This window comes from Orussus abietinus, unplaced genomic scaffold (assembly GCF_000612105.2).
Source record: "Orussus abietinus isolate OABI.00-Male unplaced genomic scaffold, Oabi_2.0 scaffold8, whole genome shotgun sequence".
Taxonomy (NCBI): domain Eukaryota; kingdom Metazoa; phylum Arthropoda; class Insecta; order Hymenoptera; family Orussidae; genus Orussus; species Orussus abietinus.
The window spans coordinates 14,900-29,042 of NW_019395997.1; the positions used below are offsets into that span (position 1 = coordinate 14,900).

The 14,143-nt window shown below is 45.1% G+C and overlaps 3 protein-coding genes across 4 annotated transcripts; 1 reads left to right on the forward strand and 2 right to left on the reverse strand.

Annotated features, from left to right (window-relative positions):
- Positions 1 to 1,365: 1,365 nt before the first annotated feature.
- On the reverse strand, positions 1,366 to 5,354 carry LOC105699334 (syntaxin-12). Of its 2 annotated transcripts, none has more exons than XM_012424229.2 (6): positions 5,015 to 5,354; positions 4,056 to 4,259; positions 3,704 to 3,869; positions 3,439 to 3,572; positions 3,219 to 3,352; positions 1,366 to 3,126 (listed from the first exon to the last, which is right to left on the reverse strand). In XM_012424229.2, exons 2-6 carry the CDS (start codon positions 4,256 to 4,258, stop codon positions 2,957 to 2,959), a joined length of 807 nt encoding a protein of 268 aa, XP_012279652.1. In that variant the 5' UTR covers position 4,259; positions 5,015 to 5,354; the 3' UTR covers positions 1,366 to 2,956. The 2 variants fall into 2 exon arrangements, with proteins under 2 accessions (XP_012279652.1, XP_012279653.1); XM_012424230.2 differs by lacking the exon at positions 5,015 to 5,354 and adding an exon at positions 4,402 to 4,502.
- A 98-nt stretch (positions 5,355 to 5,452) lies between these two features.
- LOC105699335 (ADP-ribosylation factor-like protein 1) lies at positions 5,453 to 8,520 on the forward strand. Its single transcript, XM_012424231.1, has 5 exons — positions 5,453 to 6,221; positions 6,636 to 6,735; positions 6,834 to 6,950; positions 7,024 to 7,135; positions 7,238 to 8,520. The coding sequence occupies exons 1-5, from the start codon at positions 6,218 to 6,220 to the stop codon at positions 7,445 to 7,447; spliced, it is 543 nt and encodes a 180-aa protein (XP_012279654.1). The 5' UTR covers positions 5,453 to 6,217; the 3' UTR covers positions 7,448 to 8,520.
- Positions 8,521 to 8,637: 117 nt separating this feature from the next.
- Positions 8,638 to 13,861, reverse strand: LOC105699327 (DNA polymerase delta catalytic subunit). The gene is made up of 15 exons (XM_012424205.1): positions 13,694 to 13,861; positions 13,219 to 13,327; positions 13,019 to 13,130; positions 12,729 to 12,901; positions 12,267 to 12,526; positions 11,957 to 12,183; positions 11,717 to 11,883; positions 11,393 to 11,638; positions 11,010 to 11,312; positions 10,453 to 10,923; positions 9,953 to 10,359; positions 9,666 to 9,889; positions 9,150 to 9,579; positions 8,971 to 9,068; positions 8,638 to 8,750 (listed from the first exon to the last, which is right to left on the reverse strand). Exons 1-14 carry the CDS (start codon positions 13,738 to 13,740, stop codon positions 8,972 to 8,974), a joined length of 3,273 nt encoding a protein of 1,090 aa, XP_012279628.1. The 5' UTR covers positions 13,741 to 13,861; the 3' UTR covers positions 8,638 to 8,750; position 8,971.
- Positions 13,862 to 14,143: the final 282 nt, after the last annotated feature.

A 14,143-nucleotide genomic window follows, 5' to 3' on the forward strand; every position in this document is an offset into this window, starting at 1 on the left:
GTCGCGTGGCGTCGCTCGGCGTCCCTCACCTCGGTTTCGGAGCGCCGCTCGGGGCGCCTGTCGGGCGTTCGGACGGCGCTCGGCAGGCTTGCGGGGCGTGGATCTTCCTGGACGTCCGAGAGGTGCTGGGTGCCGCGAGTGCCGCTGATCTTCTCCACGAGGAACGGCCTGGAAGGCCGCGCGACCGCGCACGGGGTTTTCTCTGGGGTGCACGTAGACTCGCGCGGAAGAAGCACCTCAAAACTCTGAGGAGGCGCGCGACGATCCCGTTTGCGAAGGCTCTCGCGAGCTCTCGGCCAGCTCTCGCGTGCTTCGGCGGTCCTCGGCCGGGCTCGACTATCTCCGTCGAGGGATACTGCGCGAGTCAGCCGAGCGACTCGGATCTCGGGGTGGGGGCGACGCGACCTCCGGAAACCGGTGGACGGCCGACCACCTATCGCGCGACGCTCCGGACAAATTTCCCCTGGGATCGAAGGGAACCGTGGGCGATTCTGCCCCCCCCCCCCCGGTCCGAGGGATGCCGAGGTCCTCGAACCGACGAGACCCCGGCCAGCGGGCCGAGCGAGCACCAACTTGACTAGCGTATCCTTCGGTGGTGGCGCCACCCGCGGCGACGGACCGAACCTAAACTTCTGCCACCCGCCCTCCAGTGAGTTGGCAGAATTCGGTCCGATTCGGGCCCGCTGGAATACCGATTTTCACGGATCTCTCCGCAGACGAGCTGCCGAGAGACCGTTTCGACGGTACGCAGGACCAAGCGCGGATGTGCCGAAAAATTGAGGCGGTCTCTCGAGCAACTTCTCGACCCGTGATCAAAGAGACCGATGCCACGTGTCAACGTGACTCGGCGGAAACCGACTTTAACGCCTCTGGAGTTGCGTTCCGGGACTTTCCTTTGTAGTGGCCCGTTCGACGGAATCGTCTCCTCTCTATCCTACCGTCCCTATGAATACCGCGGAGGAAAAGGGGAGACGACGCCCGATCGTTCGAGGTTAGCTTTCGAAGAATCGATCTCGTCGAAATTTTTCGCAACCTTCGTCCCGTTTCCTTCGAAATCTAGCGGGCGAGGTAGCTCCGCTCGCTCTCCCCACCCAGAGAATCGAGAGACCTCTTCGTCTTCCCCGAATCGCGACAACGAGTAGAACAAAGGACACCCGTTTCGTTGATTACGCGAAAGAAAGCCACGGTCTCGAAGCTTCCCTCTTCCCGCGCTTCAGCGGTCGGGAAAGGAGAGAGCCTCGTGCGTTTCAAAAACCTTGCTCCGCTGCACGTGGCCCCCTTTTCAGCCCGTTCCGTCGTTCACCGTTATCTCTTTGCCTTCTTGTAGCGACTCAGCGGGAAGAACGCCCGATAGCTCCGTAAAAGTCCAATGAGTAATTCGTTTATTATTATAATTATTAGTAATTTACAATTTTCGCACCCCTGTTTCTTGACTACGAAAACAGACTATTCTTTCACTGTTTACGTCCGTATCACGCGTGTCACTTTTGATCGCAAGTCTCATCGATTGTTCAATGGCTAAACGAGTGATCAAAAACGTGAGTCTTCGCGAGTTCTGTATTACCGCCTATGAATAAAATAATAATAATAATAATATATTCCTATTATACGGTACAATATTCATAATCTCACGTGTCGCAAAATTTTTTGTGTATATATGTATGTATGAGCGTATGTCGGTGTGTATAAAAAGCAGAGAAAAGAAACAGGGAAAATATGGTTTTTGTATGGCGCATAGAGGTACTTTGTACACACAAAGGTAACGCCGTAAAGAAGAAACCACGTGGAATATCAAAATTAGCTAGCCCTCGAGATCTAAAATTCTGTTTGATGAAAAATTACCATTGAACTTTTCGACCTGCTATGTCAACAGCTTCAGATAATGTTTCATATAAACACAGGTATACAGGTTTATGTGTCTATCACTTGTCAACTTTCCAAGTTCTTTGACCCAAGTTCGGTAAGTACTTCCTGGATTAAATGTCATTTCAGTTATAACAGTTAACGCTAAAAATCGGTTGGTCACTTTTGAACTGAAATAACCAAATGTGATGCTACAAAAATGTGAATTTATACAAGTGTAGGCATTACAGATCACGACATTAATAAACGACTTTTTCCATTACGTTCCCTTTTGCTATACCTCATTATACCTGTTGTTGCGATTACTTTGGAACATTATTCAAAGAGTAATTATCCAGGGTAGGCTTTGTGGAAATATGACTTGCAATAAATATTTAAAACGTATGTATATATACCCCAATTCAAGTATTTTCGCTTGCTTCTGTCCGGTTTTTTTTTCTCCCCTCCAAACGACGAGTAATATTTCACTTTCAACACTCCGAGCCTCAAACCAGAATGCATCCGTTACTTAAAAGTTAGTCTAACAACGTAGGAACGTTAGTTTTTTTATTTCTTGGCAACCAAGTAGTAAATAAATATGTACTTACAATTTACGAACGATCTAATGAGAAATAGTAATATAAATAGTCGTAACTGGGAGACGAGTTATTCGAATTGATTATTCGCTTAAAAAACAGATTGAATTATTTACATCCGTCCTCAACGCGACCGCGCCAATTTTCAAAACGCACGGTAGTGTTCTCTTTTCCTCTTAAAATCCACAAATTACGGAACGGATCTCTTTACTCGGAGTCCCTTGCACTGAACGACAGAAATTATTATTAAAAAAAAAAAAAAAAACCATTCCGTTACTAATGTCGCGACCTGCACATGAAATAATCTGATCTGCATCGTCCGTACCTCACTTATTACATTTCACGAACAAAAGGAACAGAAGAAAGGCCAAAAAGAAAGAACTAGGAAGCGAGTCAAAATGAAGTTCGGTGAAGCAACGGCGCGAGCTCGGTTCGGGCTTATCGGGACAACCTCTCCAACAGAGCACCTTCCTCTTCGGGCCTCTGACGATACGTACAAAGACTCGAAAGTCATTAATCTACCTCAGTACGATAACGATGGTTAAAACGACGACACTGACTATCACCAGTAAGAGTATCAGGCAGATTTTCCGGCGAAACTTGCTCTGATAGTTGCTGGCTTTGACCAACTCCTGGGCCCCCAGCTCGACATTTCCGTGCACGTTCTCTATACTGTTTTCAATGGTATCTACAAGATGGAGATTCAACTAACACTTGGCAAAGACTTTCTAATGTAACTAATATACAAATAAACATATATGATAAATATCCAATACTCACTGATCGCATCACCCTGCTGGCTGACTAAAGCTCCAAGTTCACGCATAATTTGGTTTACATCTAGAATGTCTTCCTCGGTCCTCTTTATCCTGTCTTCTCGTTCCAAAATCAATCCTTCTTCAAACTCCAGCGCTCTAAGGATTGATTGTGGCAAACCATTAACGTAGATAAATAACAAGAAACGATTCATCCGTCTGACGCATCAAAGTTATATACGAACCTTTGCTCGGCTCTTCTTTCGTCGTCTTCCAGAGCTTGCAACAAGCTCTGCTTTTCCTCTTCCTTGTCCTCTGATGTATTCTCAGAGGTTCTCGTGACCGGAAGAATGTGCCTCTTCATCTTTTCGGCGATATTCTAAAAGATTCGTTGCTACTCATTTTTGCATTCCGATCACTCTTCCCGATTAGTGACACGAGATGCGACGGATAGTCGTTGCCATCCGAACCACCATTGAAAGTTACGTTTGCCCACTTCTTATACTCTACCTTCTGCATGTCCGAGTATTGTTGCAGAGCATCTTTGAAGTCTGTTGTGAGCTTCTCAATTTGTAACTTCTGTTGCTTATCGCCTCTTCTCATCAGGACCGTCAATCTGGCTATGTCCTTACTCGTTTGAGTTACTACTTGATTTGTGCTTAACTGTGTAACGTGTCTGAAGTAAATACATTACGATTAAAACTTGATTTCACAATATTTCAGACAACGTACGCGGTATCGGTGAATAATAACAAATATTTGAACATCGGTGAAGCATCGCTACGGCCGAGGCTCAAAGGGTTTACATGATTACTTATGAAAAAGAATGTAAATTTTTTTTATCTACTGCAATTTGCCTTACACGTTGTCCCTGAGGTCCTGGTTGTCTTTAATGGTTCCAACATTGTTGTAAGCTCGTTCCAAAATTCTCCAACTTCCATTAATGGTATAAATATTTGTAGTGATGTTCTCACTGAGGCTATAAAGTTCTGTGGGACTGAAGCCCACATCAGGTACGTCGGTTCGTTGATCGGTGGATCCATAGCTCTGCGAACCATGCGCCATCCTAGTAGAAATTAAGGCACCGTTAATACTAGTTGGAAACGGAAAAATCAAATGTCACTACAGTCTTTGACATCGGATTAAAATTTGAGCGATTTTATTAAACATCCATGCACAAGGATAATAGCGTATAAAGAATAAGTTACTGTTGATTATTCCTAAAGACACTATACTCAAGCTAAGGCGAGAAACAATAAAGTAACCGTTCTTGGTAGGACATTGTAATCAATTAGAATCTACCAAGTTGTGATTACTAAGAACCAAACATGTCCGAGAAGGTCAAACAGGTATTTTCCTTGTGCCATACATTAACCGATACTCGTGATTTCAGCATAAAGACATTTGGCAACACGGCAGTCATTCCACCCTATTACCAAAGCTCGTCTAAATGCAAACCGTGATCGTCAACCCCTAGTACTCGAGGTAATGCCTCTACTCGATTACCCTCTCTGCATGTATCGTCTAAAAACTGTGGCAAAGTATCGTTAGCAGGTCATCAAAGAGAATCCTAATCGAGAACAATGACTCGACTGAGATACGGTGGTCTAGCCCACAATGACTCTCCGTGTCTTGACTTGGAGTACACCGGGTGTCGTCGCATAACTCCCCAATGGGTCAAAACCTGTCAGACTGATTGCTAAGCCCTTCGAGCGTTGTAAAGGCAAAGGAGTGGATTAAAATAAAAGAAACAGAAACCCTGGGAACTGATGAGTGAGTAGGAGCCGGCGATGAGGAAGGATTCGCACATAGTGCAGTTACCTGGTCAAATCGATCGTTCGGTAACCGTTCAGAATGCGAGTAGTAAGAAAGAGCGGCGATCGTTCGGCATTTAACCTCCTTCGATACGCCGAATTGTCCGGTTAGTTTGACGTAACTTTGGCAAATGTCGTCTCGAAAGTTGTACCCGGACTTGTACTCGGACTTGGACTCGGATTCGGATTCGTACTCGCACTCGGACTCGCACCCACCACCGTTCGCCACTTGGAAAAGTGACAGTTGCCCGAACGATGTCTGCTACACCGCCCTAAACCCATGTGCCAGTCTGCCAGTCCACCAATAATCACCAGAAACTTCCCAACGATTCTCTACCTGACCAACGAGAAGAATGAAAATTCCTGAAAATACCATTCGTCAAACGGATTGCAAGATATGGACCTTGATTTGCGAACGCTCGGTGGTGTCAATATACCGTTGGTGGACCGTTCTTTGGAAAGTTGACTTGCGCAGGTGGTCGATTTTATAACTCGAATCTGGTGAAAATTCTAAAAATGAACATCTTCCACGTTTCGTACTTTTCACTATGCTAAAATATGAGATACTTCGCGTGAGGCTACTCGATCAGAAACCCCGCGATCTCGGATCGAATTCCTTCCGTTTCGAGATTTCACATTTTCATTTGGAAATTCGGGCGAATAAACCCACGTGAGATGACAGTGCGAGAAGTGAGCATTCTCGCCGTTAGTGACATTACAAAGCGAAGACGGGGAAGCTAGAGTGATTGCTGTTACCCTACTATTTATTTTGACATGGCGCAACATTGTACCCGTATCACGATAGATACATGCGTCTTTTTTTTTTTTTTTTAATTAAAATTTAACCGCGTCGAGGCACGTATTTTCTTCTCGTCCATCTGCCTAAATGGTAACAAATTATTGTTCGACAGGATTTTAAACATGGCGATCGAGTTGTCCGTGTAAACGTAATATGGCGGTGCCGCATCTTGAATTCTGAGTTTAAGGGAAGATGGAGACAAGATTATAAACACGCAACTCGAGCCTTACATAGCATGTACATACTCGTATGTATGTATGTACAAGTTAGCGGTATTTAGTTCGGGTGTTTATCTTTCGTCGAATATCCCGGGAATCGTCGTGCCGTTTAGTCCTCTGATCTGGCATTGCCTGATACCGACAGTTGACGGGCATTTGCTAATTCATGAGTTGAAGCTAGAAAATCGTCGATATGGGTGAGGATTCTGTTTCTATTTGCAAGCATTCTTTTCTCGTAGCTTGCTTCGTCAACGTGAAACTCGCGGCGTGCAGACTCTCAATTGCTGCCTCTATTTAACTTTTATCCTTTGATCGATCACAGAATGCCAAGTATTATGTATTGAATTTAAGGTTCTCGCGAAGATTCCCCTTTTTTTTTTCTTGGTTACTAGATAATTTTCTAATCTTTGGTTGTGCGATGCTGCCACCTATGCGCCTTCTTACCAATTTTTTTTTTTATTATGAAGTATTTCTTAACTTTCATCGGATGTTTACAGTACAGTGCATATGCTGTGCTATTGTGCGATTTGATTTCCAGTTCCATTTCATTATTTGCTACTTTCTTGAGACCGTCCATAGAACGACGTTTGAAACATTTTCATTATTTTCAGGTGGCCTGCTTAGTTATTTTCAAAATTTACTTGGAAGTCGAGAGCGTCGAATTTTAATCTTAGGCTTAGATGGTGCAGGGAAGACTACGATCTTGTACAGGTACTAGTCATTTTAGTTTGTCCATTTTTTACCACACTTCTTACGACAACCTATGCAATAGTTTGTTTCATAGTGATAGTTCTCAATTTGGTCCACAGGTTACAGGTAGGCGAAGTGGTCACTACGATACCCACCATAGGGTTTAACGTAGAACAAGTAACTTATAAGAATTTAAAGTTCCAAGTCTGGGATCTTGGTGGACAAACAAGTATACGGTAAGTCACTCGAGATCCAAGACCTTTCCATTTAACCAATTTCTCTATGGAGTAAACTCGATTTTTTCTTTAGACCATACTGGAGGTGCTATTATTCGAACACAGATGCAATTATTTATGTGGTGGACTCGGCCGATAGAGATAGGATAGGCATTTCAAAAGATGAACTGCTCTTCATGCTAAGGGTAAGTCATCATCCTCAAAGACCACCGGTTAGGCCATAAATCTGTCCAGTAGATTAACTCGAGAAGGGCACGTAAAGAAACTCCTAACCTTAACGTTGTTAGGAGGACGAACTGCAGGGCGTGGTCCTGGTAGTATTGGCAAACAAGCAGGACATGGCAGGGTGTCTGAGCGTAGCGGAGGTTCATCAGGCCCTGGGTTTGGATGCCCTAAAGAACCGGACCTTCCAGATCTTCAAGACATCCGCGACGAAGGGCGAGGGCCTCGAACAGGCGATGGACTGGCTCTCGAACGCGCTGCAGAGCAGGAAATGATCAGGGCCTTCTTTCCGGAGGTCCGCGTCGGCCAAGCCTTACTCTCTGCCATTAACGCGGTGGCTTCTCGACGAATCGTCGCGCGGTTCCTGCGGTTCCTGCGGTTCCTGCGGTTCCATCGCTCGGAGATCGGCGCCACGACGTTCCGGGACCGGAACCGAGGAGAGGCCTTCTCGTTGCGCGAAACGCGGTCCCGTCTTTCCACCGTGGAAATTGTACATAGGATTGTCGTTTGTCTGGACGAGTCGATGGCTCCGCGAAGCGTTACTCTAGTTTTGGGCTTTCTTTCCAATTAAGCGTCTCTAGAATCCGTTCGTACCGTTTTCTACTCTGTGAGGAGCTGGCGGAAAATAAGTATATGGGAATATAGGAGTATGCTTTGGTCGAACTCGTCGTTTCTCGCGTCCCTTCCGCCAATCTCTCGGAATCTCTTTGAAAATGATTCGTTGACGTGTCGACCGTAGATCGCGTTACTTTCTGACATTCTTACAAGATCGAATCGTCAATCGAAATCTTTTTCTACGCTGTTTAGGTATTTTCGAAAGGCGCTTTGCATTTTGTGACACTAAATCGCGAAGAAGGACCCAAGATCAACGAATAATTTTCTGGTACACGATTACCCTCGGCGAGCCAAGGAGGTATTTCAAAACCTTGGAGATTTGACCCTTCTAGGGTCTTTCGTAATTTCGTGAAGCTGCCTTTCCAAAAAATCAATCCTCTTTTCCAGCTGGAATACCAAATATTAGTGAAACGAAGCTTTGCACTGTCGCTTGTTGGCACAACGGTTGCTCGAGAGAGATGACAACAATGGAGACGCGACATAACCTCGATTTTTTTCTTTCCTTTTTTCTAATAAATTCAGTAACATATGGGTTAATTGAGAACACCTTGGAGATTTTTACATCATTTAGATCTTACATAAAATCATAATAATAATTCGATCATGTACAATTCATTTCGTCTCGGTAGGTTTTACGCATGTACGACGTTGCATCGTTATGATTTCTTTGTAACTGTTGTATAACTTGTAATTGCCATTATTATGTAAATGAAAAATAGCACATATAAATGTATAAGTTCTCTTCATTTTTTTTCTCAAATAATTTGCACTAGAGTCAATTGTAATTCGGCAACGTCAACGGTGGAGGTAATTAATGTTATTTCTAAGTAATTGAACACAATGGATCGTTGCCTGCAGTTATTGCATTATTTCATACTTTGACGAAAGCATTTTAAGACAAATATTTTTAACCTCGAAGATTCCTACTACGCCAGATACTATTTTTTCCCGCTACCTTTCATCCTATGAAAAACCAAAAGGTACTTATGGAAGAAAAGATGTAGGCCAGTTTTTGTATCGCGATAAAACGTATTATGGACGTAGCTCTAGAATTGAATAAATAATGAATTGACCCAATGAAAGAAAGAAGAGACGCCCTCAATGCGAAAGCTTTCTCCGTATGAGAATTTTCGTTCCTAAGGTTTCACACGTCGACAGCGAAGACTGAAAAAAATTCTCTTACCTTACCAATGAGGAATTCCGAATCTCTCGATTCGTTTAATTTGATCGTTGAGCTCCAGCTGCACCTTTTTCCTCATGTAAAATATCGGGCAATCTCGACTGGAAAGGGGGGGAAAAAAAAAGAGTGAGAGCGCCGACCAGAAATTGCGTTTTCGAAAACATAACGGGGATTATCCGCACCTCGTGCACAGTACTTCCTGATGGAGGCTTCCCTGGCACCTCTGACACTCCGTCCAGAGTCTGCAGAACTTTTCCTCGAGCTTCCGACCGGCATACAACTCCAGCTGGAAGAATTCGGGCTTCTTTCCCTCGCAAAACCGACAGAGGGCCGCCGTGTCCCGGTCAGCAGGCAAGACCGTCTTGCACCCCAAACAGGTCTCCTTCTTCTTGGTGAAGGCGGCCAGAGCGCCGACCTTCGAGGTGGCCATGGACTTGGTCCTGGTGTGGTCCCCCTTGAGCAGAAGCGATTCCGCCTTGTCGCCCAGGATCGGCTCGAAGATTCGGACGAGCGGCTTCGCCAGTTGGTTCTCCAGGTAGTAATTCGAGTCGATGGGGATGCTGTTCTCCAGGACGTAAATCGGGTCCTCGGCCTTCAGATAAGCCGGGGTACCTTGCGGAGCGCGAACGAACGTCGGAAGGTTAACTCGGACGATCGACCCCGAGGGAGGGGCGGCTCGAACTCTAGCGAGGGATTACCTTTGGCAGCGTTCACGAAGACGTAAGGGACCCGATCGCCTAGTTTCGGGGCGGTGCCGGCATCGCGTTTCTTCATCTTGGCGGCGAGCTCCACGTGAGCCTGCTTCGCGGCGTAATCGGTCTTCGCCAGCTCCTTCGTTATCACCAGCTGGGAGATGTCCACGCGGTTGCAGAGCAGGTCGCTGATGATCTGCTTCGCGTAGTCCATGGCGTCCTTCGGGTTCCTGGAAAAGGCGAAAAACGTTCTCCGTTCACATCCCACGGAGGTTCCCCGGGGATCCCGTTACCTTTCGATCAGCAGCTTCTGCAGGCAGGTGTTCATCACGTTGGCGACCAGGGGACAGTTGTCCCGTCTGACCGTTTCCAGCCCCTTGCAGTCCATCTTGTCGTACCTGTCGGGCCTCGTGAAGTACAGCCCGGCGTATCGCTTCTTGTTAATCAGCAAGTACGGAAAATAGACCTTCTCGAACTCGAGTTTGATCGGTTCGATGAACTTGGACGAGACGTATCGCGCGGCTTCCTTGCCGAGCTCCATTGCCTCCTCGATGGTCTTGACGCCGAACTTGACCATGACCGAGTCCGTGTCGCCGTAGATCACCACCGCGTCGTTTTCGTAGCCGTTTCCTCTGCAAAACCGCTGCTCTACTTCGTGCTTGGTGCGCTCGATCATCGTTCGACCGTACGCGGTGACGCTCTGAAAGGAGAAAGGAAGTCGAGGATGTCGGAAAATCCGGTAGAGGTGGTTCCGCTCGCTATACCTCGAATATACCGCGGAAGTTCTACATACCGCGGAGATTTCCAAACAGGGTAGTTTCCCCATTTGCGCGCCGGTGAATCCGTAAACGGAGTTGGCGGAGACTTTCAGGGCGTACTGTCTACCGTCGAGAACTTTTTGTTTCAAGGGGTCCGTCTCGTTCTTCAGTTCTGCTTTCGCGGCCTTCCTGGCCGACAACAGGTTCTCCAGGATCTCGGGGAGAAGTCCTTTCCTTACGTTGCTCTTGACGAAAGACGAGTTGCTCGGCGTCCTGGTAACGTCCTCGTCCCTGATGTCGAACCTCTGTTGCCTTTCGGTACCGAGCAACGTCGTGTAGCATATATTGTGCGCCATAATGATGCTGGGGTACAGCGAACTGAAGTCAAGCGTCGCGATGGGGTCGTTGTAGTAACCCCGCATCGGCTCGATGACCGTTCCACCTTCGTACTGCTCCTCGGTGGCGTGGCCCCGACTCACTGGCATCAAGTAATCCTTTTCCTGGGCCTAGAATTTCGATCACGGTTCGCGGTTACTTCTTCCGGAAGAACGGTACGACCGTCGACGGAAAGCGACGCGGAGAGACCCTTCACCTTTCGCAGCAGCTGCGAGACGACTTTGATCTGCTGGCCTCTCGTTAACAAACTCGTCAGCGTGACTCCGGTCACCCTCGCCATTTCCATGTAAATGATGACGCACATTAACTTGTCCAACAGCCGCAGAGGCAAGTAGGCGTCCTTTAAACAGTAGACCGCCAGGCGCCTGCGAGTTTGAGGGGTTCCGTTTTGCAGATCCGTAATGATACTGTGGTGGACGTCCTCCTTTTGCTCTTGGAGGAAGTGGTAGCTTACCGCGTTCAGAGAGTACGAACGCAATTTATAATCTCGCACCAACACCTGTTAAACGATTACGGAACGATATAAAGGAAGCTCCGATTCTTCTCCGGCTCTGGACAAGATCCACGTTCGCGACGTACCAATAACAGATCGAACGGAACTCTTCCCTCGAAGTTTATCGACTTATTTTCGCGCCTTCCCATCTGCTTGCTCTGCAATATCTGATCCTTGACTACGGACTTTAGATTTTTTATCCTGCCGAGGTAATTGAAACTCTTCACGTTGAGATGCTGCGCTCGATTAATCAAATAGGGGAAATCGAAGTTATTGATGTTGTATCCCGTGAAGATGTCGGGATCCAATTGTCGAACGAAGTCTGCCCATTTCTGAGGAAGGACACCGTTGAAATTAAACCGTCTTTTAAAACGTCGAGTCCCCGCATTGGAGAGATTTGGAACGCTTACCTCTAACATGGAGCTTTCCTTTTCGAAGCTTAGCACCTGACAGCCAATGATCGGTGCGCACACGTCCAAGGTGAAGATATTCCGTAGAAAAGGTTCCCTGTCACCTTGTCTTATTACCATACTTGCAATTTGGATAACCGGATCGTGGTTCGGCTCGGGAAAGATGCCTGATACATTGATCATTATATTTATAGAGGAGGGAGGAAGGAATACCTCACCTTTCGTTTATGTTCAACTCACCTTTCCTCCCAGCACATTCGATGTCAAAGCTGAGAATTCTGAAAGGAGCAACCTTTGACCATTCTCCACTGGGAGCATGAGGAATAAACGCGTCCCATGCTACGTCGACTTCTAACTGGCATCTGCTCGTCAGAGGTTCCATATGACCATAATGGCCTCGTAACTTCCACTGATTAGGCGGCAATTCAATCCAAGAACATCCTACTACTGATGTATCTACCATAAATCTGAATTTCAATTAATAAAAGACATTCAATTTTTACCAACTACCTGCATTCTGATTCTACGCAGACTTGATTACAGACGGTACCTTATATCAAAGTCGATGTTACTTTCGAAAGCCTTGTAATTATGATTGATTGCTTCATAAATCACTTCCTTTTCGAGCAATCTTTTGCACGGGGCTATCAGTCTTGGTAGGGCTACGGTAATTTTTAGAAATAACGATTTATCATCACCCAAGTATCCGTACAAGTTCTGTTTATAAACTAATTCGACTGCCAAAATTGCTTCCTGAACATTTTCCGGATTCGATCTCATGTCTTTTTTAACAACCTGTTCCAAAGCATCCTGTAAGATCACAAAGACAAATGTAACATATCTGATTCATGTTAAAATTTAACTTCTTTCTACTCCATTACTCTCCAGGATAAATAAATTCCACGTTACAAGGAAAAGTGAATGAGCTTTAATCGCTTAATACGGCGCCGAAGTTTTTAAATTATAGAGATAGGAAGAGCAAGGAGAGAAATTGTCGTTCAATAATACATACTTTGAATGGCTTGCAATGGGCATTAGTAAACGTTGATGGAGCAGATACAAAAAAGTATGGACAAAATCCGTGAATGTGGCAACAGACCGAATTGCCTTCTACTGTCACTCCATACATCCTCATTATTGGTACCGGTCCCAATTTACTTCCTGGCATACCAGGCATGGCAGTACCTAAAATAAAAATCCTTATTAAACATCTAACAACATGGTCGCTTATTAATACAACATTGTATGATTGCCAAGTTCTATTCCTAGAGAACTGAATATCTTAATTTAATCTTAGTACACCTGTATAATGATCAACATCTATTTGTTGAAATATTAAAGAATCTTCTGCTGGATTTAAATCAGGAGGATTCGGTCTATTCCATTTCACGGATGTGTTCTCTTGTTCAGGTCCCTGAAATTAAATGCTTACAGGTATCATTCGGTAGTATATAATACAGATAATTATAAAGACATAAAATAGATAAGAGCAAGGAATATACTTCTCCGATAATCTGTGACATATTGCCAATTTCATCTTCCATTTCATCCATTGTAGCCAGTTCAGCTTCAAACGATCCTCGATAATCGTCCTCATCGTCGTTATTTTTGCTAGAATTAATATCACTACATTAAAGACATCGATACCATTGTCAATTTAGAAAACTATTTATAATTAAATTAATGAATCCAAACTGGTATCAGCCAAGGGAACATTGGCAATTACGCTAGATAGCAAAAAAAAAAAGGTAATATTAACATGTAACATTCTAGGACTCCAGTAGATAAATTAAATCATATCCAACCAAAATTATAGGTTAAGTGAAGAATACTTTTCTTCCAATTTACATACGTTAAAGAACAGTACCTTAAATCATAAAATATATATGAAATCGCCAAAATTACGCTACCTTATAAAATATTTGAATATTGCAGTTATTTAAAATTGAAATCAAATAAACGAAACACTTGACTTACCTATATTTGAATTTCTTAGCAACGTGGCCAGAGATCTTTTTATTCATTTCACGTTATCAGAAACGATAAATGGCAACGCAAAAACCATGCGATTAAATTAAGCACATCTGTTCAAACTGAAAAAAAAGTACACTATGCATCATCCTTCCAAACTGCTCCAAACGCGGGAAGACGGCAGAAAACAAGTTCATCCATTGAGTAAAGGGTAGTCAACAGAGATGAACTGGGAGATTGCTTATAGATAGGGTCGCGATGGCGTGCTGCCCCCGGTGGAGGATGCGGGCGGCTAACGCACTTGCCACCTATTACCCGTCAGTGGCGCCGCAACACATTTCTGACAGGAGCTCGCGCAATCGCTGACAGACACAAGGTTTGAAGCTCTTGTGGGGGGTCCATAACGGTTTCAACCGGCTTTCGGGCTGCCCAGGCCCCGTTGAATTTTTTTTCGCA